At 44.4% G+C, this 27133-nt stretch overlaps 1 protein-coding gene across 1 annotated transcript in view; it reads right to left on the bottom strand.

Moving 5' to 3' along the window:
• kcnq3 (potassium voltage-gated channel, KQT-like subfamily, member 3) overlaps positions 1-27133 on the bottom strand; it is a gene marked incomplete at both ends in the record, with an annotated part of 127476 nt that continues 100343 nt past the window's right edge. The window contains 14 exons of the mRNA XM_079243281.1: positions 1-675; positions 2363-2450; positions 2555-2650; positions 2739-2870; positions 6211-6316; positions 6402-6601; positions 10003-10029; positions 11001-11095; positions 11228-11323; positions 16406-16516; positions 18033-18206; positions 19069-19241; positions 20174-20300; positions 20840-20930. Coding sequence (XP_079099407.1) covers positions 1-675; positions 2363-2450; positions 2555-2650; positions 2739-2870; positions 6211-6316; positions 6402-6601; positions 10003-10029; positions 11001-11095; positions 11228-11323; positions 16406-16516; positions 18033-18206; positions 19069-19241; positions 20174-20300; positions 20840-20930 — 2191 coding nt within the window. The remainder of the gene's footprint in view (positions 676-2362; positions 2451-2554; positions 2651-2738; positions 2871-6210; positions 6317-6401; positions 6602-10002; positions 10030-11000; positions 11096-11227; positions 11324-16405; positions 16517-18032; positions 18207-19068; positions 19242-20173; positions 20301-20839; positions 20931-27133) is intronic.

The following is a 27133-nucleotide window of genomic DNA, read 5'->3' as shown; positions in this document are numbered from 1 at the left end:
TCAAGGCGGCGTGTTCCATACAGCATCGCCAAAACCCTCCCCAGTAGAGGACAGAGGCAGAGGCCCCCCGCTAGGCGTGAAGGGGTCTGTGTCGGTGTCCGTCTCCCCCTCAGCCAGGTAGCTAGGCCTGGGTCTCGTCCAGCTGGTCTCCCCAGTCGCCATCCCAGCCCCCAGTGATAGGTCCACTCCTTCCTCCCCCTCCCGCTCCCCAGAGATGCTGAACCCGCTGGGCGAGCGCTCCAGCTCCTCATGGTTCACCGATAACATGGAGAGAGGAGAGTCACCCCCCCGCCCCCCTGTGGTCCTGCCCGGCCCCACTGACAAGTCCTGCAGGGAGCTGATGGGCAACACGGTGGGACGCTCCGTGTATGTGGGGATGGCTGACGGAGGACGGCGTAGGTGAACCGGAGGTATGACGTCGCCACCTGCCAACCCATCCCTGCCTCCCCGTCCTCGGCCGTAGTGCAGATTCACTTTGCTGACCGGAATCTGGTACGACATGTGTGGGAAAGCCTCAGAGTAGTTGAGGAAAACCCGCCTGATCTCACCATTCGCCGTAGAATCGCAGGTCTCCAGGGTCATGTGGGCGGCGCCGGCGGAGTCCACCTGCAGGTGCTCAGTGTGCTGGATGTGCATGTCCACCAGGAAGTCCAACTTCTTCTCCATGTCCTCCACCTGAGACAGAGACGCATTCACACAGGCATCACTGATGTTTTCACAATGTCTGAGTATTTATGACATAATTAACATTAAAATCAGCAGACAACGCCTTTCGGCTTGCTATCCCGTTCTTAAAAATATATTAAAGGATATCTGCTGTATACACCCGCTGGATAGTTCTCATCCCACCAGCCAATCACAAGGCAGCATTTAGTCATGTAGACATGATGAAGACGCCTTGCTGAAGGTGAAACTGAGCATCAGAATGAGAGATAAAAAGGATTGAAGTGACCTTAGATGTAGCATGTTGTTGGTCTGAGTATTTAATGGGACTTTTACACACAATCATCTCCAGTGTTTACAGAGAAGGTCTGAAGAAGAGAAAATATCCAGCGAGCAGCAGTTGTCTGGACCAGAATGTCTGGTTGATGTCGGAGGTCAGAGGAGAATGGACAGACTGGTTGGAGATGATGGAAAGACAACAGATAAACAATGGTTCCAACCAGAACTGGACAATAGAAGATGGAGAAACGTTGCTGGTCTGATGAGTCTCCAGTTCAGCTCCACATTCACATGGTAGGATCAGAATCTGCTGGAAACATCATGACAACATGGATCCCTCCTGCCATCAGGATCAACGCTTCAGGCTGCTGCTGGTGGAATGGTGGTGGTGGGTACCAATGTGTACCAACACGGAATGGTTTAACCACTACAGCCTACCTGTATGTTTCTGATGACCACATCCGATAATTGACACAATTAATTGAGGCAAAGTGTAAAGAAAATACTGAGAAATTTTTAACTTGAGTAGTTTCTGGTGGAAGATGTGAGTGGGTAAACTGTTTTTGTTAAATTTAAGATTCTACTTGGCGAACTAGAACCCCTTAGTTGAGATTGCTCAAACTAGCTTCCACATTTCCACTTGGTCCTGTCCTGGTCTGACCAATCACAACTCTATCCTGACCATAGACTGTATATGACAAGATGGGCAGAGCCTCCGTGACGTCACCAATAGGTTTCTGAAGAGCTGAAGCTCGGTGGGCGGTTCCTATCTTCGCCATCTTAGCAGGGGCATGCGTGACGTCTCGCCAGGAAAATACATATATGGGCAAAGATGAGGAGCTGAGAGGGGGGCTGTGAGCATCATGGTGGATGATTGACATCGAGCGAAATCTGAGCTGCCTGTAGCTAAGAGCTAACTGAGCTAACCTTGAGAAAACAGGAGCTAACCAGTTAATGGAGGTAAGCAGGCTAAAGCTAAATCATGTTGTAAACCAGCTAAAAACCGCGGTTGTTCTACATTCTTCCTACTTCAAGCGGGAGATCGGGTACCTGTCAATCAAAAGGACACGCCCCTAAATATGCAGAATTTTGAGATTAAATTACTTTTAAAAGGGTGAGTTAGAAAAAAATTCACTCAGTTGAGTCTGTAGGAATTTGGTTCATTGTGCCAATTAGGAATCAAGACTTCTGCGAGACACAGGTGAAGTAAAACTCATCAATGATTGGAGATTGGAGGATATTCCAACCATGGAGTGAAGCTGCTAGGGGTTTCAGATTACTGGGTATCTCCCAGACATCTCCAGGTTACTCGTCCTTTCAGGTTTTTATGAGGTGAGCAAGCTCTTGAGGTACAAGTACTTAAATTCCAGATGTATAATTAAATGTGTTGCATGGAGAGTGAAGTAATATCAGTCCTCACCTGTCGCTCTACCCTGACAAATCTACCCATCATGCTTTGGTCTTCGGCATCTGGCATGGACGTGGCTTTGGGAAGATAAGACTCATGCCTGGAACAGAGGGACACTGAGGAGATGAGGGCTGCACAAACAGTTGTTGGAGGCAAATAAACTGAATCTCATAATGCTGAACAGTCTCTGGTTGTGTTTTCTACCTGGGTGACTGATTGGGTGGGTAGGTAAAGGGTGTTTTCTGAGTCTTCTTGCTTTTGGGGGTGAGAGGGGGTCCAGGTGCAAGAATCATGTCAATCCTTAAAACAGAAGAACAGAACTGGTTGATCATGATGAAAAGAAGACATTTGCGACGTCCAACTTCTCATTTGTCCTGCAGCTTCCCACCTTGTCTGGAGGTATTTAATTCTGCAGAGCATGTCCAGGTGTCCAGCAGAGTACTGCTCGATCACATCTTTGACATCGTAAGGCCTCAGAGTTTCCTTAAACCGCTTCTTGTTTAGGAGGAATTGCATGATCCTGTGAAACAAAGTTCAAGCCTTTATCACTACAGCAACACTTCATCAAGCTAATCTGGTAAAATATTAATAATATTCATTTACTAGCTGCAGCAAAGTGACAGCCTGCTAAGTCTTTGATTTTGATTTATTTTTTATATATATATATATATATATATATATATATATATATATACAATATGTTGAACAAAAGAAAATATATGTACATACCTATTCATACACATGTACACACACATATATAAATTAATATACTAAGGAAGGAAAAATAAAAATAATAGTCATATTATTATTATTATTATTATTATTATTTTTATTAATAATAATAATAATAACAAAATTAGATAATCAAGTCATTGATTAAGTTTAAAAAAAGAAGTGGGAAAAAGTATACCCTTTATTTGGAATTCCCACCCCTTTCTACTCCGGTTCAGCTTTGAGCAACTGTATTTAGCATCACTAGCTGTGTTTCGTTCACCCCTAGAATTACCCAAAACTTAAATTTTGAAGAAAAAAAAAAAAGGAACATCTTTTGAAAAACCTCTCAGATATCACTAAAGTTTTTATGCTCTGATGAGGTGGTTTTACAGACATATCCATATAGAAGTTTATCGCAAAAGTGTAACACAAAAAATGAAACATTTTTTGCATTTAGATGTCACTGGATGTGATGTGGGGGTCACGTGACCAGTTCATTTCAGGTACAGCTTGCGTGGTGTGTATGGACAAACAAAGAGATGTAAATGTTTTTACAAATAATTAACGACTTTTTATGTTGCTATAGTTGTTAAGTCAGACCATCCACCAGGGGGCAGTGCCGAGTTCAGAGTTCACATCTAAGTATTGACACTGGTCGATAGCGGTAATGTACCGCTATATAGTTGTTCACAACTATCCAAAAATACCAGAAGAAGTAAAAGGAATAAATCAGGAAATTTTCTGTTCTCAATGTCTTCTGTGTCTTCTTCGGGTGCTTTTTGTTCAGTGACTTTTACATAAGCTGTGCTCCAGTTCATGGTCATTACGTAGGCTAAGAAGTGTTCTACACAGTCAGCACACTCTGAAGTGTGCTTACTGTTAGTGAAATGAGACCATATTCATTTGTAGTTAGTAAACACAATGCTGCTGTCATCCCAGCTTGTCTGCTGGGAAAAAAATGTGTGTGTACACATAAATAAAAAAAAAATAGGCCTCGCTGATGTGATGCCTACACTGTCGCTCTATTCATTCTTTTTAATCAGATACGCAATGAATTCTGGGAGGACAGAGGCGAGGAAAGAGGCGAGGAAGGATGCATCGCATGTACACTTCGTTTCAAGCTAATCTGGAGCCAAATGAAGTGCAGATTTAAAGGCAGGATTGGAAGTAGCCTTTAAATTAGAACAGCACTTGGCGCGTCACTATAACGCATGCAGCCGATGAATCCGCAGTGTGCAGACCCTGAACTGAGACACAGCTATAATCTTCTTTCTGTTCCTCTTCCTTTCTGGTTTCTTTTCGCCAGTTGCATGTCAGCTATACAACTCAACACTGCCCCCCTGTGATTTATGGTGGTATTGCTACATTTTGTGACGGATAGTGAAATGGACCAAATTACGAGTGTAAGCAACGCAGGAGGCAGACGAAACTGTCCATCTATCTGTGTTTCCGTCTTCTGCATCAAGCATAAATGGGCCATAAGAGTTTTCCTGAATAAATGTGTGACATTATCCCTCCATAATTCCCAGGATCCCTCCAGCTGGAAATACACAGAAAGCCTCTGAAGTTAACTAGAAGGCGTCTGAGATAAACAAACGATAGACTCGGGATGCTGTTCACACTAACCACTGACCAGAGGTAGCGCTTTAACTTACCCTCACTGCTTCTTTTTAGTCGGGCAGTGACCTATTTCTAATGCACTGTCAGCCATTTTTAGCTGACGCCACTTCACACCACTTACCACCTGACACCTGAAGTGCAAACCAAATCAGCTGCTGGCTATCAACCAGGTCTTTGTCAAACAGCGGCTGTTTAGCAGTAAGAAGGGTCGACAGCCCTGCAGATAAATCCTTTGACTTTAACACTTTCTGTGCTTGTCGTTGGGATCAAACCCATCTTTCATCTCTTTGAAAAACCCTCGACCTTGACAACTCCCTGCCACCCACCGAGCTCCCTGTTTTGTCTTACACAAGTCCGACTTTCAGCAGATCCTTCCCAGAGTCAGCGGATGCTCCGGTGTTTGGCAGAAAGTCTTGGGTCCTGAAACTAAAACCTTTCAGGTCTGAGCATCCTATTCAGACACCCATTCAACCCCAGTATAATGGAGTGGAAGGAAGAAGTACTTTCACAGGGTTAATCACTCATCTCACCGACCCTCACGCTAGATTGAATTCCTGCATTATGTCAGCTGTGTGGCCTATAGATTTACCAGCACACTGTCAACATGTGTGAGCTGTGCTTACGCTCTGTTTACATGATCTCATTGACACATTTACACTTTTCTTGCCTAGAAAGGTTATAAAATCGGAAAAACGGATGGGTTTGTTATTGTTTCTGTCTTGCTAGTGAATTTCTAGGATTAGGAAATTTTTGATATAAAGAAACAAATCAAATAATTACATGGAGAATTGTGACAAGAACGCCATTTTAAAGAACTCTGATGCCGGTCTTCTAGCTTTATTTCAAGAAAGATTTTTGGCATTATATAAGTTTTTATCCATAATCTTATTATTAGGACTTGTTTTTAATTAAAAAAGCCCAGAGAAATCTGTTTTCTCTGATTTAAATGAACATATCTTATGAAGAATTTCACAAATCAACACAAACTCAACAACCAGACCGTGAACCATTACCGGCTCATTGGACGTCATAATGGTCAGTATTGAGAAAAAATATCAGGATCAGCTTAGGGTAAAAAAAATAGTTTGGTCAGTTCTACACAAACTAAAAAGCTAATAAATTTATTAAAAAGCAAAGAAACTAAATGTAAAACATGTAGAAATTGGCAGAAATGGATAATGGCACCATTAGAGATACCAGGAGGTGCTGAAAGCAAGTGAGAAACCCTGAGATGAGATATTTTTTTTTGTAAGGGTTATTCTACCAGTTTCCAGAAACACTGATTATTCTAGCACCTGGTAAAATTTTTCTACTTAATCATTTCTTTACTTTTATGAAATATTGCTTCCCTTCTTCATTAAACAATGATGCTGATAAAATCCATGAGATGGCGCTGTTTCACACTTTCACATTAAAGTCAAAACATGTTCATACATCAGCGTGAAATAGAGCCACACATGCAGAAATTTGGTCGTAGTAATTTATCATCTCTGTTTCTGTTTGACCGATGATCAGCATTCGCTAACCTGACTGCCCTGATGACCAGTTTGAGTGTCGGGATCATCTCCTCCATGAGGATGTCTGGGGGGAAGCCCCGCTCCTCTAAGGCTGGGTCTGCTAGCGCTCCGGCATCTGACGGAGAAACACAGGAGAACTCCGGTGTAGCAGCTGCGTATCAGCTAACAGAGGTTCTCAACCTTCAGGGTTGGATTCCTACCTTCAGAGCTCTGGCGGAGCGTGTAGGCCTTCATGCGGAAGGCAGTGCGAAAGCGTTCCCGGTTACTGAAGCCAGCAGGTTTGGGCTCCTTGGAAGGACTCTCCTCAATAGAGTCGGTGTTACCTGCGAGCTTCTTGGCCATCCCAACGGATGGTCTCGCAGTGGGAAGGCGAACACGTTCCAGTAAACTTAGTTTCTGGCTGAATTGGGACAGAAGAGAAAAAAAAAACCAGGAGTTTGGAAGATAAAGATGTATTTTTATGGCTTCATGTTGTGTAACATGGTACGCTGAATCACAGGGGGCCCAGAAACATACATATTTAGTTAAATGTAGGGACTGAAGTCCTCCTCGGAACACAAACCTGGTCAACCTATGAACCTCCAAGTTCTCAGTCATTTCTGAGCTTAAACGGCTCTTTCTATGAGGTATTTTTGTGTTCCCTTTCAGCTGTTCTGGGGTTTACTGTATCACAGAAGTTCTTCATGGTCTGCTGTCTGAACATATCAGTGCTGCTCGCCAGGCAAAGAGGAAGCCTCAATGAGCCGAAGGAGATTGATCTCCTTTATTGTCCAATGGCTGACAATATTTGGCAACACAAAGACAAGAGCTCCCTGGGTAAAATAAGACTCCTGTGTGCCTTAGAAGAGGCAGAGAGGCGGGGTAATCGGAGCCGACATCAGCTTAAACAAGGCCTCTGAAACGTGGAGCATTCTCAGCGACTTAGCTCCCACAGCAGATACACAATATGAGCCTCTATGTGGCCTCGGGGCAGAATAGGGATGGCAGATTACTGCGCTGAGAGGCTGCAGAATAGGAAGCTTTAAAGGAAGAGAGAATCTCTTTTTGACTGCTCCTCGGCCGAATAAAGAGCAGAAAATGAGATGTGATTATCCCTCAGATCTCTGTAAACGGGGCAACACAACAGGAAAAAATAATGCCGCTTATCTCCCACAGCTTCCCAAGACACGCATTCTGCTTTACAGGGCTTGCGTCAATCTGCAGAAAATTAGCCGTAAAATGAATGTCGAGGCTTAAAAACGCAACAATTCCATCTAAAGTGGGAAAAGACTTCCACTTTCCAAGTAGTTCAATAGAGAAATAATGTGGAAATGTTGTGAACTCCATAGAGACAAACATGAAGGTAAAACACATAAACACACGAAACTGATGCTCAGCTGAGTTATCGTTTTCTCTGAGTTGACCTCAATGTGCTAATGGAAAACCCAGATAAAACATCTAATATCACACAGCTCGTTGAAACCCCCCCCCCCCCCCCCCCCCCCCCCCCACACACACACACACCAGGCGGCTTATCGGCTCGTTGTTGGGCATCACAGCGCTGTCGCAGCTTCTGGCCGTCGTCCACCTCTTCGCTCACAGTGACAAGATAACGTCAGGGTGGTAACTTTCCAAACCGCTGATCCTACAACACAATTAAAGCTCTCTCTCTCTCTGCCTCTCAGTCTTTACTTCCTTCAGTGTCCTTCCACGTCTTTGTGTCTTCGTTTCTTTCCTCAAGTCATTATTTTCTCCGTTCTCCCAACGTTGAATAGAACAGTGATCTGAACTTCCCTCCTGACTGTCAGTGTGTGCATCAGAGCTCCCGTTCAGCAGCAGAAACTCAATCCTGAGTGTTAAACATGGCAGCTGGTGAAAGGTGTTGATGCACAACACTCCACTGGAAGCAGCTTTGCTTCCATCAACACTAGAGTTACGCAAAACCTAAATATTGCAAAAGAGAAAACTAGTTATGGAAATACACAGATTTATGAAAACTTCTTAAATATCACAGAAAACTTTTTACGCTCTCATGAGGCAGTTTTTCACACATGTCCATGTTCATTCATTTTCATTCATTTTCTGAACCGCTTAATCCAATTCAGGGTCGCGGGGAAGCTGGAGCCTATCCCAGCTGGCTTTGGGCGACAGGCAGGGTACACCCTGGACAGCTCGCCAGTCCATTGCAGGGCCACACAGAGACAAACAACCACTCACACTCACTCCAAGGAGCAATTTAACCTAACATGCATGTCTTTGGATGGTGGGAGGAAACTGGAGTACCTGGAGAGAACCCACGCATACACGGGGAGAACATGCAGACTCCACACAGAAAGGCCACTGTCCAAACCTTGCACATGTCCATGTTGTAGACTGTATATAAAAAGATGGGCGGAGCCTCTGAGGCATCACCTGTAGGTTGCTGGCAGTGTTGGGTCTGAACGAGATCATTGAGCGATCGTTCATGAACTCGTTCATATTTTTGGGGAGAGTGAACTGAACGTACTGTATTTCTGTCTAATGAACATCATTTTGAGCATGCTCAATCTAGCGTTTGTGAACGGCGTGTCACATGAGGTTTCAGAGGCATTTAAACGTATACAGGATCCTTCTGAAATTCAGAATCTATAATTTGTCCCAGTAACTCCATAATTGGCGTCCGCTCTCATCAAAACAAACTTTGCTACCAAACTTTCATCTGCTTCTTAAGTCTTCTGATGAGGACAGCGGCAACAGCAGTAGTGGCAACGGAAACAGCTGATCCAAAATGCAAAATGTTTCATGTCTCCATCCTCCTTACAGTGGAGTCTTGTGCGACGGGATTGCATGAGAACTGCGGTGGGCGGACTTTAGTCTATGGGAGCAAACGTCAACATCTTGTAGATTTTGTCCTGAAAGTTGGCAGTCAAGTCGGCTCCATTATAAGCCAAAGTTTTCCACCAACAGTCTACGTGCAGATGAGCGACTTGGTTTCACGAGATGTCAGGATATCAGATCGAAGGCTGCGATTGGTCGACTTCTTCAGTCATGGCTGGAGAGATGGACATGTAACATCATGTCCAGCGCCTCTGTTGTCTTGTTTCTGTCCTGGTGTTGCTTCTTCACTTTGTGAAGGTGGAATTAATTGTTTTGTTTTAAACTTTACTAAAACGCAGTGTGAACATTGACAGCCAGTGTTGTAAAAAATGTTATTTATGTTATGCTTTCTTTCCATTCCATCTTACATGTTTCAGTCAGTTCTAACAGCTTGTGGATGTTTACAGAGACTTAGCAAATAATATTAAACAATCTATTCTCTGTTCACTTTGATGATACTTTAGATTTTTTTGCAGGAAAAAAAAACAGATGAATGTCCAAAATGTGAAAAAAAAACTTAATACCTAAAATGCCACTGATGAGAGAAGGTAAGTCTTTATTACATCAACATCACCAGTGAAATCATTATTTGATGAAGAGACCCGTTAATGTCTCTCTGTATGATGGACACGAGAAAAATCATCCAACCCTCAGGCCTCATCTGGGGCTTAATTACTACATCTAACTGTCATTCATAACTGAGACATAATTAATGGACTTACTAATAGGTTTCTAAAAAAATCTGTTAAAATGTCGTAAGTGTTGATGTGTGGGGCAGTGGGATGGCTGGGCATTCAAAATTAAGTCAAATCTTCATGGCGAGATGAATCTGACTCCTGGATTAATACAGGAAGCTATTTGAAACAGATGGGCCGGGATATTCTGGGAAAGTTTCATTAGCCTCATCAGAAAGCCTCTACTGTGAATTAATGCATCTCTGCAGGACATCAGGCAGCAGTGACCTACCTCACCATGGCCTCCAACGTGTCCTTCCTTCCATGCAGAGAGAGAGAAAACACAAGTCACATGACTTATACCTTTAACAAGCATGTTTGTGTGATGGATGGATAGATATAATGGATGGATGGATGGATGGATGGATGGATGGAGGAGGAAATAGATGAATGGATGGTTAAATTGATGGATGGACGAATGGATGGATCAACGGAGGAAGAAATGGATGGATGGATGGATGGATGGAGGGAAGGATGGATGGATGGACGGACAATAGATGGATGAATGGATGGATGGATGGAGGGAAGGATGGATGGATGGACGGACAATAGATGGATGAATGGATGGATGGATGAATGATAGATGGATGGATGAACAATGGATGGATGATTGGATGGATAGATGGATGGATGGATAGGTAGATAGATGGATGGATGGACGGACGGACTGATGGATGGATGGGTAGATGGATAAACAGAGGAGGAAATGGATGGATGGATGAACGGAGGAGGAAATGGATGGATGGGTAAATTGGTGGATGGATGGATGAACAGAGGAGGAAATGGATGGATGAACGGAGGAGGAAATGGATGGATGGGTAAATTGGTGGGTGGACGGATGGATGGATGGATGAGCGGAGGAGGAAATGGATGGATGGGTAAATTGGTGGATGGACGAAAGGGTTGATGGACAGATATGACAGATAGATTAAAGACCAAAGATTATTGTTATCATTGAAGCTCTATGAACAGTTTTGCGACTGCTCGGTTCCCAGAGATAAATTTTCATGGCATCAGGTTTTCCTCAGTTTGAGGAAGCAAAATGGACATTTCAGTCTCTTTTTTTCCCTGAATCTTTCCAAATGGCAGAAAGAACAGAATCATTGACAACGTGTAAATGATAATAAGTAGGCTGAAATATAAAACAATAATTTGATGATTAAATGTAGTGAATTTATACACTGAACAGAAATGTTCAACAGTTGCTGGAGTTTGTGTAATAGGACTTACCTGAAACATGGAAGAGAGATGACAGTCTCATAAAATCTCCATGTGGCAATAAGGTCTTCCCTGATTGGATTGGTGGAGTAATATCGCCAGGCCGACTTGAGATAAGAAGCCACAGCAGAACATGACGTTTTTATTAGGATCTTAATCTCTAAATATGAATTCCATGCACAGCTACTAGCGATACGGACTGATCCATCCAGGAACCATGACAACATGCTGCTTCTCACCTGGATGAGGCCAGCCGCCGGATGTCTGCGCTTCTCAAAGTGCTTCTGTCTGTGCTGCTCCTGGACCTTCAGAGCCAAACCCGAACCCAGAATACCCTGAAGCCAGAAACAGAGGCAACTATACACTCTGCTGAAAGATTCAAATTCCTGTTGGTGTCGGTGACCGGATCGTTCATTAGCATCATACAGCTAAACTGTGTGAAGGATTTGGTGTGATTTTGAGGTGCGAAAAGCAAAAGAAAAACAGAAAACACGACAATGTTTTCGCTCACAGGAAAAGGTCAAATATTTTCATCAATATCAATACAAACCAAAAATCAGCTATCAGCTAATCCATAAATTTAAACACGTAAAATAACACAAATAAAAACAAAAACAGCAAAAATAGATTGTTTGCTACATGCTTGTGCATGCGTGGTCTCACACACACAGCTCAGACTACATACGTGCATGGAGCGGCTTGTATTTGTATTCAATAGTTCATTTGTATTCAGGCGTGGAAGGCTTGTATTCATTTTTTTTTTTCATTATTTATTTTTTTAACAAAAAAACAAACAGATTTGTACAGATAAAAAAACCGATAAAAAAAAAAAAAAAAAAAAATGTGTACATATATAAAGAATACACACACACACATCCGCACACACACACACACACACACAGACAGAAAAATAAAATAAAGTACAGTCTCACATAATACATTTCACTAACAGTTCTCAAACTTTAGTTTGTGTATCAGTAGTGGTGCTTGGGCCTCCCACATACCAGCCTTTCTGTGGTTACACCCATAATTTATTTTCAAATAGAGACTATTTGTATTTATAATAATCTAATATTTTCTTTTTTTATTTATTTTTTTTCCATTCATTTAATGTTTTTTAATACTGCAAAAGTATGAAAGAAGCAGACTGAATCCTTTCCAGTGCTGAGGAGTAGCATGTCCACTGTCCGATGGATTCGGCAATGTTCGGTAACTACCACTGCCTCCTAGTGGACAAACCGCTAACTATAACAGCAACATTGTGACCTATAGGCAAGTTTATAAATGTGAAAATCATGATGCTTCTACATGATTTTTCACTATCTGACTACCCGATCCAATCCAATTAAGCCAAAAGCTTTCTTCTAGATGATAAAGGACCTAGTTTACAATTTATTATCAGTTTCTGAGACAATATGGCAGGAAATGTGTGGAGAAAACTGAGCTGCGTCCACTCTTATAGCTCATTTATGCGCTTTTGCCAGTAATCTACCTTCTTTTTGTGTGCATTAGTTTCAGAGAGCTTTCAGGCGTGTGGGGGGGCAGTGTCGCTCTGTTCTGATGATGTGCGACCAGCCGAAGGAACAAAGACGAAAACAGAACCGGCAGACCGCGTAGAACACACAGAACTACACACACACCTACGATATTACCTCAACTATGTTTGAGGCCTATTTATGCTCGACGTAGAAGACGGATGCACAGTTCTGTCCATCTCCTGCACTGCTTACATGCAGAATTTGGTCAGTTTTCAAGGGGCTTAGCTATCCGTGTCAGAATGGCAGAATACGGAGCAATACCACCAGAAACTGCAGGGGGCAGTGTTGAGTTGTAAAGATAACCAGAGAAGAAGAGGAACAGGAAGAAGACGATGTAGAAACCACCAAACAAAAAGCACATAAAGACACAGATGTTGTAAACAGCAAAAAAAAACCACACATTGCGGCTTTGCTCTTCTTCTTCTTCTGGTGTTTTTTATAGTTGTGCATTACCGCTACCGACCAGAAGTGAACTCTGTACTCAGCACCGCCCACTAGTGGATGAACTAATTTAACAACTACAGCAACATAAGCGGATGACTTTTTTTTTTTAATTGTCTTGTCCAGCATTTAAGCAAGCAGATCGATGTTCTGGATGCTGTGTTCTGCTGAGCAAATTTATTTTGCCAAGGGGAGCTTTTATAGAAATAATGATCCCCTTGTATATCTGGATTCTTATTTTATTTTTCTATTTGTTTTGGATAATTGTTCATATTACAGAGTTTATGCTGCTGCACCGGACCGAAGAGGATAGAAAAGGGACAGAAAGAGAACAGAAAAGAAAACAGAGAAAACAAAACATGGTATGACGTTTAAAACAGACGACCCTATTTACAGTCTTCAGATATATTCACACTACTCCCTGTCAAAGAAGAAAAAAAACAGTTGCCTCTGAAATAATCTGGAATTGATAAAAGTAATAATAAATGTATAATTTGAGGATGACTGTACATCCGCGAGGGATGTTTGTTCTTCTCTGAACAGGACTTTGGAGTAAAATGAACTCTGCACTGCCATCTAGTGGATGTTTTCATTTCTATTCTATTCTATTCATAATAAACATTACTATTTATATTTTAAAAAAATAGAAAAAAAGACATTCTGAACGTGTGGGAAGTATGTCGTTGTCTCGTTTAACGTAGTTTGGAACAGATCTGTATATTTACAAATACATAAGTAAGGATTAAACAACGAGGAGCCGTGCATTAGACAGTTATAATGCACCCAACGGCATCTAGAACATTCTGCTGCTGTCCTGCTTTATAACCGTGTAACAGATCTCTGTTGTTTAATCTGCTTATACCGTGGTCCCACACAGTAAACATTTTATAACAACACTTTTATTTCTTTCTCCTCCCGTGGGCTCACCATCTGCAGGAGGAGCCGTACGGGTCGGGTGCAATGTGAGCTGGGCAGCAGCAAGGGGCGGGGACCCTGGCGGTCCGATCCCCGGCTGCAGAAGCTGGCTCTAGGGACGTGGAACGTCACCTCTCTGGTGGGGAAGGAACCTGAGCTTGTGCGCGAGGTTGAGCGGTTCCGACTAGATATAGTTGGACTCACCTCGACGCATGGCTTGGGCTCTGGAACCAGTACCCTCGAGAGGGGCTGGACCTTCTTCCACTCTGGAGTTGCTCATGGTGAGAGGCGCCGAGCAGGTGTGGGCATTCTCATCAGCCCCCAACTTGGTGCCTGCACGTTGGGGTTTACCCCGGTGGATGGAAGGGTAGTTTCCCTCCGCCTCCGGGTGGGGGGACGGGTCCTGACTGTTGTCTGTGCTTATGCACCTAACAGCAGTTCAGAGTACCCACCCTTTCTGGAGTCCTTGGAAGGAGTGCTGGAGGGTGCTCCTTCTGGGGACTCCATTGTTCTGCTGGGGGACTTCAATGCTCACGTGGGCAATGACAGTGAGACCTGGAGGGGAGTGATTGGGAGGCATGGTCCCCCCCCTCTGAACCCAAATGGTGTTTTGTTATTGGACTTCTGTGCTCGTCATGGATTGTCTATAACGAACACCATGTTCCAGCATAAGAGTGTCAGGATTCCCTGGGCCGCAGTTCAATGATCGACTTTGTAGTCGTATCGTCGGACCTGGAGAGGAGGGTCCGCTGGATAGTCAAATCCCGGATTGAGGAGGAGCAGTGTGGTTTTCGTCCTGGTCGCGGAACAGTGGACCAGCTCTATACCCTCTCTGGGGTCCTGGAGGGGGCATGGGAGTTTGCCCAACCAGTCTACATGTGCTTTGTGGACCTGGAGAAGGCATTCGACCGTGTCCCCCGGGGGCTCCTGTGGGGGGTACTCCGGGAGTATGGGGTACCGGACCACCTTGTACAAGCTGTCCGGTCCCTGTACGACAGGTGTCAGAGCTTGGTCCGCATTGCCGGTAGTAAGTCGGATCCGTTTCCGGTGAGGGTTGGACTCCGCCAAGGCTGCCCTTTATCACCGATTCTGTTCATAACTTATATGGACAGAATTTCTAGGCGCAGCCGAGGTGTTGAGGGGATCCGACTTGGTGGCCTCAGGATTGGGTCTCTGCTTTTTGCGGATGACGTGGTCCTGTTGGCTTCATCTGGTCGTGATCTCCAGCTCTCGCTTGAGCGATTTGCAAACGAGTGTGAAGCGGCTGGGATGAGAATCAGCACCTCCAAATCTGAGACCATGGTCCTCAGCCGGAATAGGGTGGATTGCCCTCTCCGGGTCGGGGGTCAGATCCTGCCTCAAGTGGAGGAGTTTAAATATCTCGGGGTCTTGTTCACGAGTGAGGGAAGGATGGAGCGTGAGATCGACAGACGGATCGGTGCGGCGTCTGCAGTAATGCGGACTCTGCACCGGTCTGTCGTGGTGAAGAAGGAGCTGAGCCAGAAGGTGAAGCTCTCGATTTACCAGTCGATCTACATTCCTACCCTCACCTATGGTCATGAGCTGTGGGTTGTGACCGAAAGAATGAGATCTCGTATACAGGCGGCTGAAATGAGTTTCCTCCGCAGGGTGGCCGGGCTCTCCCTTAGAGATAGGGTGAGGAGCTCAGTCATCCGGGAGGGGCTCAGAGTAGAGCCGCTGCTCCTTCGCATCGAGAGGAACCAGTTGAGGTGGCTCGGGCATCTGGTCAGGATGCCTCCTGGACGCCTCCCTGGTGAGGTGTTCCAGGCACGTCCCTCTGGGAGGAGACCCCGGGGAAGACCCAGGACACGCTGGAGGGATTACATCTCTCGGCTGGCCTGGGAACGCCTCGGGATCCCCCCCGCAGAGTTGGCAAATGTGGCTGGGGAGAGGGAAGTCTGGGCTTTCCTGCTTAGGCTACTGCCCCCGCGACCCGACCCCGGATAAGCGGCAGAAGATGGATGGATGGATGGACTTTTATTTCTTTTTTAGAAAACTTGTTAAAGTATAGAAACTATTTCATGTTGGCCTCGATGTAATTTTTATGCTACAGCGCGTTTCTCTCATTCACCTGTCAAAAGCCAGCTGATCTGTTGATTAACGTGTTGCTATGGTGACGCCCCATGACACAGTGATAAAACAGGGATTAAACTCGCCGAACTACGTGTGCGTATATCCACAATAATGTAGCCAGTTGGCATTAGAGTTATTGAACATGGTATAATGTGCATGAATGAGCCCTTAATGCACCTGCTATCTGTTTTCCAGTAAACGCTGATCAGCGCTGCAGCTGATAAACATCTCCAACCACATGATCTCATGCAGGCTGAAAGCCTCTTAAACACTTTTCATATTGCACTCACATGTAAGTAGGATTTAATCTGACCAGCATAAAAAGACTGTATATATATTCTCCCTTTCTGCTGACCAATGCACCAACGATGGGACTGAAATGTGTTTCTAATCTGTAAAATAAGACTGAAACAAGCTGGGTCAACGTACCGCTGGCAAAGCGAAGAAAGACACTCCGATCAGAGCGAAGGTGCCGGCTAACAGTCTCCCAGCCCAGGTCTTTGGGGTTTTGTCTCCGTAACCGATGGTGGTCAGTGTGATCTGCAAGGATAGACAAACACCTTGTGGTTTAAGTGATGCTGATCCCAACAACCTTCTGGTCTCGTTCAGCAGAGGCAGGGTTCTGTGGAGAAAAATTGGCTGTGAGATCTGAAACTTCTCTATTGATCTATTGGGATAAGATCTTCCTGATGGGCAGCTGATTGGCCGGTCAGACGCTGGCAACCCTTTTAGCTGAAAGACGGCGGCTTCACTGAAGCCATGCAGGGAAAAGTACATCAAAAGCTGCGTTTCTATCACAGTTTTTCACCATATAAAAGCAATATCTCTAACATTTAACAAAGTGCAGTTAAAATTTGCAACTGTTTCCACTGAATGTTGTCAAATCTCGCCCAGCGGACAAGATCTTACAGGCGTCCATGTCTCTAGATAGAGTTGTTTCGGCGTTTTCTTTAAATATTTGTAAATGATTTCCATCTCCTCCTCCATCAGTGCACACAGCGCCCTCTCTACTTGAAATAAATTTGTCATTTGACCCCTATGTTAGTATTTTTGAGATATATTTCCACATCTGAACGTCTAAAAATCCTTCTCATGAGAGCGTAAAAACTTTTAGCAATATTTAGGCGGTTTTTGAAATGTAAGTTATTTTTTTTAGCAGTTTTATTATTTCTATATTCAGGTTTTGTGCAGTTTTAAGTGTGACGGAAACGCAGCTTCAGATCCATGAAGCTCTGCAAACTGCAGGCTTCTCTTCCTGTTCGTCAGGCTGCAGTCACCGACCCTGAAGCTGCGAACGCCCAACGGTCCTATTAACACATAAAACAAGCATCATGTGGGCGACTGAAAGCTAATCATTATTTCTTGGCTGAAGTTCCAGATATTGATCGAAGCCAAAATGATGACGCTTTCTGCAGACACACTGTCCCACCAGGCTTCCTCTCACTGCCAGACGCTGTCAGATGCTGAGAAACTGGTAGGAGTTGAGGCATAAAAGGCCCCGTCCACAGAAGCAGCAACAGAAATTCACGTAAAACATGATTTTTCTCATCATTTCCATTTCATTTCCTGACCTTCATCCACCAAAAACAATCCTTACTTTTCCTTTTCTGTCCCACCAGGATTGTAAAGGTATCTAAATGACAAAAGATCCTTGGCTAATATAATATATATCTCTGTCTGGTAAGCTACTTGAGATGGCATTGGCGTGATTTGACGCTGTATAAATAAAGTTGAATTGAATTGACTTAAATATAAGAATATTATAAGTTTTAACCATATTTTTGAGGCATAAACTGCTCTAAGTGCAACTTTTTGCCAGCTCCAGCAACATAAAAAGGCTGAGGATGTAACACGTATTTGAGTTTAAACTGTAAATATGAAAGTAAATCGTGGAAAAGCTGCACGTTTTTCCATTTCCCACCAACAGTCTGATCTGGGTTTGCACCAGAAGTTCATGTCCATCTAACGGTGACTTTCCTGCTCATTTAGTGTCTCTTTTTGCTCCATGTTGGATTTGATCTCTTCCTGCTGTGAACGTGTCTGTACCGGTACGTACCAGCCCCCACCACAGCGCGTCGGCGTAGGTGTCGAAGTCCTGCGGTTTGGGCTGGGCAGTGGGGTTTTCATGGTCAGGCATGTTGACGGAGACGTCGTCCTTCTCCACCAGGTAGACGAGGAAAGACGCCAGGATGAGAGACAAGAAGCCGATGTACCAGGCTGTGATGAGCTCCTGCAGACACAAAAACCACAGGAACCAGTTTGGTTTTTCACTTCATGCAGCTTAGCTTTTTAGGAAAATGGTCGGAGCCTATGGGACGTCTTCTGTAGGTTTCTGAAGAGCTGAATTGAAGCTTATTGGGCGGTTCCTACCATCGCCATCTTGGCAGCACCACAAGTGTTGTAATGCCCAGAAATGACAAAAATGGGCAAAGAGGTGGAGATGAGAGGGGGGCTGTGAGCGTTGGCGTTGATGATGGACAGCTGCCTAAAGCTAAGAGCTAACCAAGCTAACCCAGAGCTAAGAGCTAACCAAGCTAACCCAGAGCTAAGAGCTACCCAGCTAACGGAGGAAGCTAAGTCACGCTGTTAGCCTACTTCAAACTTCTGGATATCAGATACCTGTCAATCAAAAGGACACGCCCATCCTTGTGCCAAATTTCAAGATTAAATTACTTTATTACTGAAAGGATGAGTTATAACACCTCCACCACCTCCACACAGTTGTCATGAAGGTAAACCTAATCTAATAAAGCTAAATGTTTTTTGTATCGGGCTGGAAACATTTTTATTTATGCCGTAAACGTGTTTATTTCTACTGTAAACGTGTTTATTTCTACTGTAAACATGTTTATTTCTATTGTAAACGTGTTTATTTCTCCTGTTAACACGTTTATTTATGCCGTAAACATGTTTATTTCTGCTGTAAACATGGGAGTCTATGGGGATTTGCTCTGTTTTGGAGCCCCTAGTGGATGAAGGTGGAACTGCAGCTTCTGGCTTTGCTTTTAACTCGTTCTCCTCCTCCTTCTGCTCCATCTTTTCACCAAAGAGCTGTTATCTGTCAGCTCTTCCGGACGTCGGCCCAGTCTTACCTTACTGTGTGCGTATATGGCAGAACCCAGCAGTTTCCAGGTCCCTCCTCTCCGGTCCATTCGCAGCATCCGCAGGATCTGCAGGAAGCGAAGGCTGCGCAGAGACGTGGCCAACACGTTACCCTGGTTACGCACTGCCACCACCGGCACCGAGGCAATCAGCACGAAGATGTCTGAAGTCCGAAAGGCAGCAGGGAAATGCTTCAGAAGGCATATCTCCACGATCTCATCCCACATTTAGTGACTCTGACCAACGTCCCGACGGAGACGAGTAATAAAAAACGTCTTTTCCCTTTAAATTCATGAGACGTCTCCACTTTCCTTTTTGTCTTAGTTCAGATAAAAGTAGTTCTGATTCAAAGCAAAGTCAAGACTTCCGGAGTGTCCAGACACTTATAGACGTAATGCTACTAAAAGTGTCTTGACGTCGCTCCGATGGAGCAGAGATAAACTTTTCTAACCGGAATAAACGCAGTTTCTGACCATTTAGCCACTTCCTGTTTGTGATGAAGCAACATCTAGCTCTTCCTCGTCACCAGGAGTCTCTGCTTTGGTACATTTCATGAGTTGTCACCATTGAAACTCCTTCATCTCAAATAAAACACAGTGATGAGAAAAACGGTGGTGTGTGTGGCTCTGAAGAGTGAAAACGCTGCCCCCACCAGGTCAAAGTCAGAACTGCAACCCGGTCTTCTCCACGACAACGGTTTCAAGCAAGCGATCATCAGCTGGGTAATAACCAGACGTGGCAACTCCTGGTCCAGAAAGTAAAAGTCCTGCCATGTTTTTGGATCTACCTGTACATGTAGAACAGGTGTTTTCACTAACAGGCTCGTTTACCTGGAAAATAAACTCTGCTGGTTTGGTGACTAGTCGGAACAGCTGCCGGACTGGACTTTTACTTTCTGGTCCAGGAATTCCACCTCTGTTAATAACACGTGTGATGAAACATGTAAAACCTGCAGGACTCGCTGTCTCCATGAGGAAATCTGTCTCAGATTTACCTGCTGTGACTTCAGCTGCATGGAAAGTTTTCTCTGCCGTCTTCATGTCAGAGATAAAAAAACGATACGATTTGACACAATGCCAGGTTCCCCGCCCTTACCCAGGATGCAGAGCGGTTTGCGAGCGAACTTCAGCCTCCCTCTCCATCCTTTGTAGCGACAGCAGCAACCTGCGGCCCAGATTCTCAGCGCAAACTCGGCTCCGAAGATGAAGATGGCGAAGGTTTCCTGCAGAGAGAAAACACACATTTTTCTCACTTCGGTGCAGAAAAATTAACATCCTCATATAAACTGGATGATAAATAAAGACTTGAACCAAATTAAATATTTCTCTGCCAAATCAGAGTCTGTTTGTTTGAAGCTGATTCTTCTGCTTATTGATGAACATGAAACACCGGGTTCATGTTTCCATGTTTCCACACGTCTTCCTGCTACTATCTACCTGCTGTCCTCACTGAAGCACCTCCACCTCAGCTGCATCCCAAACGTCTTCTTGGCTTTATTCCAGCCATAGAGGATCATTATTTTCCTGCTTTTCTCATCACTTGTTGATCTTTAAGCTTTAAACTACACATAAATGAATGTAAATAAAAACAAAAATGAACAAAGAACCCAAATAAATAGTTATAAAATGAAACTATAAATATAAAAAAATAAAATAAATAAATGGACAAACAAATCAATTAATGCAAAACAAACAAATAAATAAATAAATAAATAAATGAATAGATAAGTGTCTTTACTAAGAGGTAAATAATTTATCTCACCAGTATAACCAGCCAGTTTGCCGATGTCTTCTCGTGTTCCTTGAATGTGGTCAGTATGGCCAGAATCAGACAGCCCAGAACGATCAGAAACCTGCAGACACACAACAAAAACAACGAGTTGAGGAAAAACAAACGACAAAAACAACAACAAGTTGAGGACAAACAAACAACAACAAGTTGAGGACAAACGGCAGCAGAAACCAGCAGGTGCAGTTTGCTCCTGTCGCCAGCAGAGGGCGCTGTTTCGCTCCTCACCTGCAGCTGGATGAAACACTGAAGTTTTACTGGTGTAACTGGTTTCACACACACGTTAAGCCCACACACACCCTTCAGATTTACACAGTTTAAACCGTAAATCAAGTTCATGACAAGATTTCATGTAAAACAGAGAAACTGATGTTCGGAGCTCCAGTTAGTTTCATGCAGCAGCTGCAGAACCGATTAATCGATCGGCAAATTGATTTTCTGTCGATCACTTTTCTTTTACATTTATTTGATATGATAGTTTAAATATAGATGCTCTTCTCATAGAATCAGTTTTAATGTTTTAACCTTCACACACACACCTCATATTTACTACCTTCTCCTCACCTCATTGGCCAAGTGTCCACACACACACACACACACACACACACACACACACACACACACACACACACACACACACACACCTATAAAATCATCACACATCTTCATTTTTATGTTTCTATTTCAAAAAACCATTTTAACAACATCTGTCCTGCTGAAAAATTCCAAACATTGAATCATTTTGGGGATTTTAACCCTTTAAATGCCAGTTTGAAGATCTGAACGGCTGCATCACAAAACAACAAACTGCTTTGATTCCATTGTTATTATAGTATCAGAAACTCTCTCTCGGGTCTCCAAGAAACACACAAACTGCTACAAAATCAGCATCTATCAGTTTTATTCTTCTTTTTTCTAAAATCATGTAAACAACCAACCATTCAATCAATCTTTAAGTTTTATTTTTTAGTAAAAGCAAAGCATGAAATATTTTCTCTAAAATAAATATTACGAGAGCAGTTTAGCAGTTTTGAGGCAGTTTGAAGATGTTTTTAGTGATTTATGGAAAAAAGAAGCTGATTTATGATGATTTTATGGCAGTTTTAGTGACTTTTCTGTCTACCGAGGTGAAAACTGTCAGTCGAGTGAAAAAGACACTGAATCTGATAAAAAAAAAAAGTTGTTGGAAAGATTCAATGATTGCTGCGTGACGACAAACATCCTGATCAAACAGCTGTTTTTACTGGTCCATCTTTTCTTCACCATCCGACACAGTCGCTGTTTTAATGGTTGTTTATTCTTTTTACTGTCATTTCATTCAGTCTGCAAGTTTTTCTCACATTTTCCACTTAATTATGCTGCAAAGAAATGTTGGAAAAATCCCTGAGATAAACACAAAGGTCAGTATTTTCTATGATTGTTACGTATCAACATCAGTAAACATGCCACGCTCTTTCAGAGGCGATTTCTCCGTCTATTCCTGTAGTTATTCGGGTGGAAGCCTTTCTGTCTCCGCTCCACGGATGGATGTTTTCTGTTCACGTTGAGGAGATTTTTCTGTAAATCAGCCTGATGACTCAGACTGAACATCATTCCACTGCTTTTGTATTGAGCTCTTCATCATGACAGGTGACTAACACGGGAGCGTCGGCACGGAGGTCAACAAGCCGGGTTTGTGTGACGATATGAAAGACGTGTCCCTCGGAGTCCTTCAGAGAAAAAGCAGCTGTGATTGTGTCCTTCGCTTCAGGATATTAAAAAAGGATCTGATTCATCCCTCCGACTCTTCTGTAGAGCAAAACACGGCTGTGATTAAACATGCGTGTCCATCACCGCCCCCTGCTGGCCACGGAGGCAACAACAACAACACAAAGCACCTAAAAGTCACCAGTCGGTCATTCCCTGACGTTAGTCCAGGTACGGGTCAGCGGGAAGCTGGAGTCTATCCCAGTAATCACTGGGCGAGAGGCAGCAGTGGTGTAGTCCAGGGTTTACGCAGGGATACGGAGTATAACCACTTACTTTTCAGTTTGCGTTTAGTATACCCACTTCTACAGCCCCTGTGATGCTTTTACGGCTACAAACATCCCCATGAACACATCGATCAGCATCTCAGCTCATGTTACCAGTGCCATACTGGTGCAGTTAGCCAGCAGCTCCAATAATGTTAGCCTGTCCGAAGACATAATAAAGAGGTTTTATGTTTATTAAGGACAAACACTTGAGAGTATACCCACTTCTTGAGGGACTGAGAGGCAGGTACCCCAGGACAGGTTACCGGTCCATCGCAGGTCTGCGTCTAAAAGTACGTTCGATTTTTTAAACTTTGCATCCATATTCAGTCCCGATGGAGCTGAAATTTACTGAAACGGTTTTATTGAAGCTCAGCATCTCTGTCGTCAAGGTAACCACTCTGCTGTCACACACACCCTAACCTGGTTCCACATGTGCTTCGCGTGTACACACACGGCAACCACAATGTGAGGGTTTGGAACCATTTCACGTGATCCGCTTGTGGCCCGGGGACACGTGTAATTCCGGCGTACAAAACGCATGTAGAGCGCGTGTAAATAACACGCGGTTCAACTGTTCTCCACACGCCCTGAATCGTACGTATGTCACATGGAAAACCACCTTTCAAACATGATTGAAACGAGAAAATGCTTTAATACGAACCATTGTCTCATAACCAACAGGAAACAGCAGAATTTTACGGAAAATGAATGAAAATCTTTAGATTTTTGGTTTCAACAGAAATAAAACAAACATTTATGTGTCTTGTAAGCTGATATTTTGTCGAAGAAGCCTTGAGGCGCTGCGATCAGGTATTTCCTGCACCTGCTGGCAGGTATTTTAGCAGTTAGCGCCACATTTTCCTCATTTTTATCCTCAGTTATTTGGGTGACCGATGTGAAATGTGCCGTTTTAAATGGAAGCAAGAGAAAATTGGAATAATCACCAATAAACAAAATGGAAATGAGAATAAACAGCGTGTGAAAAGGTGCAGTAAAGATGGAGACGCAGCAGTGCAGATGTAGAAAAACAAGGCTGGATTATCCAATGGGAACTATGGGCCCAGGGGCCCAGGCCCACCTGGGGTCCATGTGTAATGGACCAGCAGTTTGGACATGAAACAAAATGTTTAAAATAAATGCCCGATAGTTACACCACTACACAATAGAGTATTGTTATTGGTACCACTGGTTGAGAGATGCTAGAAACGTCATTTTTACAGTGTTTCATTCACAGTTTTCACCATATTCCGGTGGGTAAGGGGGCCCCTGGAACACTCTAGGCCCAGGGACCTGTGCACTTTTAATCCGGCCCTGAAGACAGACTGATGTGACCTGAAACCCGCCTTGAAATCCCACGGCGGTCTTTCAGATGCCGACAGACGCTGAACGCCACAGCCGGAGGTTAGAGACGAAGAAAAGCTCCACGTTCTTCGTCATCGGGAGCTGAAGAGTTTAAAAAATCCCAGAAAGTCGTTTTCTCTCTCCAACAGCCGAAACTGCCCGATGAACCTAGTTTCCCTTTAACCTCCGGCTGCGTCCGAGCCCTGAATCATTCATGTGTTGCCATTAGGCCGCGTTGACGTCTTGGAAGCTTCTGAAGAGCTGCACAATCATAACAGCATGAATATCTTAGAGCTAAACAGCGTGTTGAAGGAAACGATGAGTCAGCATGTCCAGGTGCCGCATCACTTCCTGCTGCATCAAGCTGCCTGGAGGTTCAGAGATAACCCTGAAGCGAGCGGCCCGCGTCGATGCTAACTCGATATGAGGCGACAGACGTGGACCTGCCTCCGACTCGGCTGGAAATAGTTTGTTCGATGAGGCAGAGAGGTGGTCGTCATGGCAACGACTGCTGATGAGACGCGCCAAACCCGATTGATGAAAAACAATCAGAGTTTCTCATCAGGAGCTTTAAAAATCTTCTTCTGCTCCGTTTGTAGGTTTAGTCGCAGCAGCTGAGACTGAATCAATACAGGACGGTTTTTCTTCCTCATCCTCCTCATCCTCCTCCCCCAGCAGCCCGACATGACCTCGCCTCGGGTCGGGTCGGGTCGCTGAGGTCAGCTCAGGTCCTACCTCGACACTTGGCTGAAAAAACAAACACTTCCACAACAGGCCTGAAAGGCCAGAATGAAGACCTGCAGACCCAGACCATAGCGGACCAGTTGATCCAGACCTTAAGAGATTCACCAAACCAGACCACAAAAACCAAACTGGACCAACTGCTGAGACTGGACTGGATCTTACCGGTTCAAACCTGAAAAGAACAGTGGATAACTGACCCTACCTGGACCAGATGTCCATACAGATGTATTCTGGGATTCTATAAACCATCAGCAGGGCTTTAAGCTCTATGCTGTGACTGACTGGAAACCAGTATAAACTGGAAACCAGTGTAAAGATGTTGAAACTGGTGTGATGTGTTCCGATCTCTTAGTCCCAGTTTAACCTCCAGCAGCAGCATCAGGACGAGCTGCAGATGTCCCGTTAAAAGACCACTCCAGTAACCCAGTCTAGCAGGTTACTGGAATGGTGGAATACTGGTTCCCACAGAGCTGGTAACTGTGGTTGGGGAGAGGGAAGTCTGGGCTTTCCTGCGTTGGATGCTGCCGCCGCGACCCGACCCGGACAAGCGGCAGAAAATGGACGGATGGGAGCCTACAAGTTCAATAGAAGAGGTCCAAGAAGTGACCCCTGAGGGACTCCACGAGTCATGGCGGCTCGCTCAGATTCACAGCAGCCAATCAGAATACCTCCGGCCTTCTAAATACGACCCAAAAGTAGAAACAAGAAACTAATAATTAAAGTCCTACATTTGAAAAAATATGAGAAATTTCTGTCCGTAACTTGCAGTAAACCTGCAAACATTTCTGCTTTTATCACACGTTTATCTGCAGAGATGTTTTATCACAGGTCATGTGTCAGAAACCGAGTCTATCTGCTCAGCCTCCATTAATCCACTCTGCATCCACTGGCCCAGCGGCGGCTCGGCCCTGCCGGACTCCCCGGTGCCGATGCCATCCCTGAGGATTCCTAACAACCAATTTAACTGCGAGATTCAATAAGGAGAGTGCAGACGATGCATTTCTGACAGTTAATTTGGTTGGAGATATGCAAACACTGGTGGGAAAGGACAGCAGCAGTGTGGCCTTTAAATCGGCCCGGGATCTCAGAGAGGAAGTCCAGAAACGCCTCCGATGTGTCGGAATTAAGCAGACCAGGCGGGAAATTTCACTACCGTCCGACAGCTGCAACAGATTCAGGACGTAAACTGGAAGTCAGAGGCGTTTGCTCCTTCTGGCTGCCATGTTTGTGTGCTGGAAGAAATGATTTACTGTATCAGTTCAGTGGTTGGATGATTGATCAGAGCCGAGGGGCTAACTTTCTTCCTCCTGTTCTGTCTGATGGAAACACCTGAAGCTGGTCTCCTCTCTCACTGGTCTCCATCTTTATTGGTAGATTGACTGATGAATAATTTACTGAATCCTTTCTGTTGGACGGAGTTCAGCCTGTCGGGAATCGTAGGAATTTTCTCTGGCTCCCAACTCCACCTCTCAGCGCCGACAGGAGGTCAGATTTACAGCCGTTCCCTGTGATCCCAGCAGAAAACCGTGTTGGGAGTGAGACGGGAGACGGGAGGAGGATATTCAGGCTGCGGTTTGGGATTTGCTGATCAGGCAGGACGTCTCCAGACTCTTGGATGTGGTGTTTGTGTGTGTAAGATCGTTACCAACGTGCAGCATCAGCAGCGTGACAGCTGACAGCTCCACCGACATGTTGGCAGGAATCGTGCCACCGGGCGCAAACCAGCAACGTTACACTTAAAAAAGATCAATACTTCAGTCACATGAACAGCGGCGGTAACGCCGCAGATTCCAGCTCTGATTCATGACACGATCGCTGTGTTCCACTGGTCAAACAACAGTCTTCATTAACTGGGTTGAACTGGATAAACTGGAGCGTTTAGTACCACCAGAAGGCGGCGCTGCAGTTGTCCGAATGGAAGCAAAGCTCACTTCCTTTTTCCTGATATTTCCACCTTTGGGGACCATTGGATTTATTGATTACTACGGCATTCAGTAGTCACCAATCACCATCTTGTCGGTCCGGATCTGGAAGTCCAGTAGGATCTTAGCCCATTGGGACTTGGGGGTCTCCAGTCCATATTCTGCACAGATCTTCCTGTACCCTAAACGGCTACTTGGTTATGGCGTTCCATGTGTTCTTTGCCTGCCGGACTCCTGCACCCTGC

The sequence above is a fragment of the Telmatherina bonti genome (assembly GCF_933228915.1).
Source record: "Telmatherina bonti genome assembly, chromosome: 7".
Taxonomy (NCBI): Eukaryota; Metazoa; Chordata; class Actinopteri; order Atheriniformes; family Telmatherinidae; genus Telmatherina; species Telmatherina bonti.
This window is presented reverse-complemented; position numbering and strand designations above follow the sequence as displayed.